The sequence below is a fragment of the Gavialis gangeticus genome, unplaced genomic scaffold (assembly GCF_001723915.1).
Source record: "Gavialis gangeticus isolate Ggan-Ray unplaced genomic scaffold, GavGan_comp1, whole genome shotgun sequence".
Taxonomy (NCBI): Eukaryota; Metazoa; Chordata; order Crocodylia; family Gavialidae; genus Gavialis; species Gavialis gangeticus.
This window is the reverse complement of record NW_017729022.1, coordinates 32,830,640-32,835,285: the sequence shown is the minus strand read 5'-3', so window position 1 is coordinate 32,835,285 and position 4,646 is coordinate 32,830,640. Positions and strand designations below refer to the sequence as shown.

The following is a 4,646-nucleotide window of genomic DNA, read 5'->3' as shown; positions in this document are numbered from 1 at the left end:
GGGGCGGCGCGCTCCCCCGCCGTGACGTCATGGCGCAGGCCGGCCCCCGGAAGTGGCGCCGGTTTCCATGGAGGCGGCGGCGCTGCTGAGCGCGGAGCGCTTGGGGCGGGAAGCGGGGGCGCTGGCGGGCGTGGTGCAGGGGTCGCTCGGGCCGCGCGGCGGTCACGTGCTGCTGGCCCGGCCTACAGGGGAGGCGCTGCTCGCGCGGGACGGCGGACGCGTGCTGCAGGCGCTGCGCCTCGAGTCCCCTACGGCCAGGTATCGCGCTCTTCCGCCGGGCTGAGCGACGGGGGCTGGCAGCGGCCAACCTTAGCGCAACTGCGCCGCTCTGCCTGCCTTCGCGTGCTGCTTGCTTCTGCCCGGTCCCTGGCTCGTGCCCCAAGATGAGGCCAAGGGGAGCCGCGACCCTGGCAGCACCAGTGGCCCCTCGCGTGAGCCCACAGGGTGGAAGCACCGATTTGATTTTTTTTCTCCTTTTTCTTTCCTTCCTCCTGGCCCTAGGGCGATGGTGGCGTGCGCCTCTGCGCACCAGGCTGCCACTGGTGACGGCGCCAAGACGTTCGTCATTTTCCTCTCCAGCCTGCTGCAAGGCCTTCAGGCTGCTCTCGGCAAGGGAGTGGCAGCAACAGCATTTCCCATTCCTTGGTGGGGGCAGAAGGAGAACAGCTGCATCGGGGGGAAGGAAATTGCTCAGTCCCTCATGGCCTTTCAGACACAAGTACTGGACCAAGTGGTGACGCGGGACCTAGGGAAGCACTTCCTGTCTGCTTTCCCTCACCACACAACTGAGATCGAGAGGCCTATGCTGGAGTCCATATTCGAAGCTTACTTATGTGGAAGGATAGGAAGTAATCACCTGAAGTTTCTTTCCCAGTTGGGCTGTGATTACTATTACCGGTGCACACTGTGTGAGACGGGCAGCAATGAAACGTTGAATTTTGTGAATGACTGCTTCATGGAATTGCACACTGCTGTGACGGGCCTTCCGGTTTCCAGCTCCAGGGTCCTGGATGGACTTGTTCTTCAGAGAGATTTTGTTGCATACTGTCCAGCAGATGGTGACATAAGAATGTTAATAGTCACAGACTCTATCCTTCCTGTTCTTTCTGCCTCTGGTGTAGAGTTTATTGTGAATACTCAGGTTCAGTATCAAGCTTCTCAAGCTTGGATTTCCAAAAGAACAGAAGCTGTAATGAAATACTTACAGAGACACAAAGTTAAGGTGTTACTGTCAAGTGTGAAGCAAGAGGAAATGGTTATTTACTATGCAAAACTAAGTGGTATATCTGTGGTACAGTGTTTATCACCAGAAGAAGTCTCTCTTCTTTGCAAGATTACAGGAATCTCACCATTCAGATATTGGGACAACATACATTGTGAGATCACTGAAATTGCCACAGCAATATTTTGTCGGCCTATCCTACTAGGCTCCAAGAGATATGTTCATCTTGGTTTTTCAGGGACATCTGCCTTTCGGCCTCATTGTGTAATTCTTTGTGGACCGGTGCATGGTGTTACAGAGCAGCATGCATCTGCTTTTCGTGGAGCATTTAAAATGTTACAGCTACTGTTTAAAGCTGTTGATCAAACTGACAGACGCAAAGAGAAAACTGAACACCCAAATAAATTTTCAGATGCTTTACGTTGTAGTTGCCATTCAACTACTCCACAGAAACTCAAAACGGAGGATGTTACTCATAGAAGTGACAAGACCACTGATCAACAACTGAATGTTATTAGGTCTGAAAGGGAAAGCCAGCTGACAGACTCTGCCATGGGAACAGGTGAAAATCCAATATTTGTTCAAAAAGATTTGCAGAAATCCCTAAACCTTGCTGTGCCCATCACAGAAATAGAAAATGATAAGTTTTCAGGGCTCACTAATAAATGTCCTTTTTTAGGAGAGACAGAGAACTTGCATTTGAAATATAGGCATCCAAGTGAAATACAGGTTAAGGGTGGAAGTAAGCCAGTTGTCTCCAACCAACACATTTGTAAGGTTGCCACAACAGTGGCAGGAAATACCAGTACTGAATTTGTACCCGGACATCTGAGCACTATTAAGGACCGCTGGAAAGAAAGCAGTGAGTTAGTTCCATTTGAGGATGAGAACAGTTATAAAAGCTCTGTTCAAAATTATTCTGACTTGTTCATACAGGCAGGATCAGTGTTGCCAGTAGGAGGTAACTTTGAGATCTTATTGCATTACTACCTCTGTAATTATGCAAAACAATGTCAGCAATCAAAAATAAGTATTATTTCTACTATAATTGCTGATGCATTGCTAAGTATTCCAGAAATCCTTTACAGGACAGAGAAAGGCAATGGTTTTCCCAAGTTCTATCTTGAAGCCATCAATGCACTCAGAAATAATCAGCCACTGCCCAGGCCTCAGAAAGGCCTAGAATCAGTGTACTGTAAATACCTGTTAGTTGTTTCTGTTCTTCATTGTGTTACAAAGCTTCTCTCTGTTGACTCGATAATTGGTATTAAGAGACTGCCTCAGATAAGTGAGGATAATGATTCTGAAGAAGATTTGTGAAAATGATGAGGTTTTTTTGGGTTTTTTTTTATTGCGTGTTCTGGACAACAGGCATGCCAAAGCTTACTGCAGGCTTTAATAGAGCCAATTTGAGCTAATGTGCCTGTTTCTGTAACAGTAAAGAAAGCTAAAGCAGATCAACTTCAGGTTATTTACTGCTGGTGATCTCCACAAAAGTTTCTTAGTTTCAAGCACAAACAAAGGTTACAGTATGCAGGTGCTGGCTGTCTACACTGCTTACTGTATCATGGTGCAGAGAGTCTTATGTGGGTCTCTGCCCATGAGTGAAGCCTGTCTCATTTTGAGGTTTAATAATGCAAATTAGCTTTGGCCCTTGGTTTTCTGGCAAGTTACCAGACTTCACAAGATATTAAGTTAGCTGAAAACAAGGTTTAACAACTGTCACAATTTTTCTTTAGTTTTATTAACCTTAATAAGGAGTTGAATTATGTGTGTATAAGCAGTTTGATATCTATTTTTACTGTTAAAACATTGAGGCAGTAAGCTGTAGGTCACTGCAGTTCATTCCTGTGAAAGACTGCTACAAAATGAGCGCCAGCTTTTTTATTTTCTGCTGAAATAAATGTTGGCCAGACAAACAATGCTAGGAAGTAAACTCACATTCTGTCTGGCCCACCGTTCTGACAAACGAACTTGTCATGCGGTATTATTTCTGACTCCAGTATTGAGCTATACTGGCTCATATCCTAGTGCTATTATAAAAATAAGCTGAGGCAAAGAGAGAAATGCACCTTTTTTGTTTCAAGGTTAGTCTGAACTTGATGTTTTAATTTTCATGCATTTCAGCTGTCTCCTTTTTATTTGTGTGCTGTATGTTTCAGGGGAGGAGGCAGATAGTCAATAAATGAGCAACTGCAACCACAAAAGGTATCATTTTTTCCCCTTGTAGAATTACTGCGCTTTACATGATTTCTGTTGATATTCATATTAAGTAATCTGCCTTTAAATTAAAGTAGTATGAGAAATTAATCATATGATATAACCAAAACATTCAAGCCAGCAGTTCTCATCCTTTTTAAACTTAAGACACCCTGAGTAATTTTTGTGAATTTTCCAGCTCCCTATTTCAAAAATTAATTTATTATTACAGTGTTTACCTCCTTGCAGAATGGCTAGGCAGTGCATGGGAGGGGAGAGTGGTCAGGCAGCTTCAAACCTAAACCTGTGTTTACCTCCTCACACCTGCTTATCTCCTCATGCCTCCCATCCTCCTTCAGAAGATCTGGTGGCATCCCAGATTGCTGCAGCGCCATGGCTGAGAGTCACTGAGTCAAGCAGTTAAAACTGAAATTCAGATTGATCACCGTTTGTGCATCCCTTTTGCATCTTAATAAATTATGTCATTTTTACTGTGGAGTTCTTCTCAATTTTTTTTTCAGATACTGCAAGAACATTTTCTATAAATATAATTTTCTCATTACAATTTTAAAAACTGTTCTTGGTAACTTGTTAGCTTTTGGTTTTGTAAAAGTTTGTATTTTTGGTATTGCATTTTTAAGCAAACATTTACTGTGCCTCTTGAGCAGTTTTAGGCAGCTTGAGTAAAAAGAATTGCACTAAGAAAGTTGCTTAAAGAAACATGTTGTGATGCCAAGGGTGGCTTTTTGCTCAAATGAAAATATGGCTAAAGTGAAGCTCATTCAGTTCTCATGTGTCCCCTGAGGCTACTTTTGTGTGTGTAGCATTTGATACTCTGCCTAGCCCCAACCTCTGGTATCTGGAGTGCATTGTCATAGAAAGCTGAAAACAAGACAAGCGCACCCATATTAGTTGACAGGATTGCACTGGGGGTGCAGTCACACTCCCCTTGGCTATGCACTGCATGTGCAGTGAGCTCTCCTAGCTCATCAGCTGCTCCGTGGTGTCTCCCGTGGGAGCTCTGCCTGTGTGGGGAGATCTCTGAGCTCACCAGCTGGTTGGCATAGACTCTTTCTGAAGCCACGACTTTCATGTGGCTCCAGGGTGCAAGGCATGAATGATGTCACCATTAGCCCCCCCCTTTTCCACTGCCCCGAATTTGGCACAGGGAATGGTGGGGGGAACAAAGGGGAAAATGGAGGGAAGCAGCAGCCATCTCACAGCA

The 4,646-nt window shown here is 45.0% G+C and overlaps 1 protein-coding gene across 1 annotated transcript; it reads left to right on the top strand.

Annotated features, from left to right (window-relative positions):
* Nucleotides 1-290: 290 nt before the first annotated feature.
* Nucleotides 291-3,910, top strand: BBS10 (Bardet-Biedl syndrome 10). The gene has a single exon (XM_019514765.1). The coding sequence runs from the start codon at nucleotides 506-508 to the stop codon at nucleotides 2,540-2,542; it is 2,037 nt and encodes a 678-aa protein (XP_019370310.1). The 5' UTR covers nucleotides 291-505; the 3' UTR covers nucleotides 2,543-3,910.
* The last annotated feature ends 736 nt before the right edge of the window (nucleotides 3,911-4,646 follow it).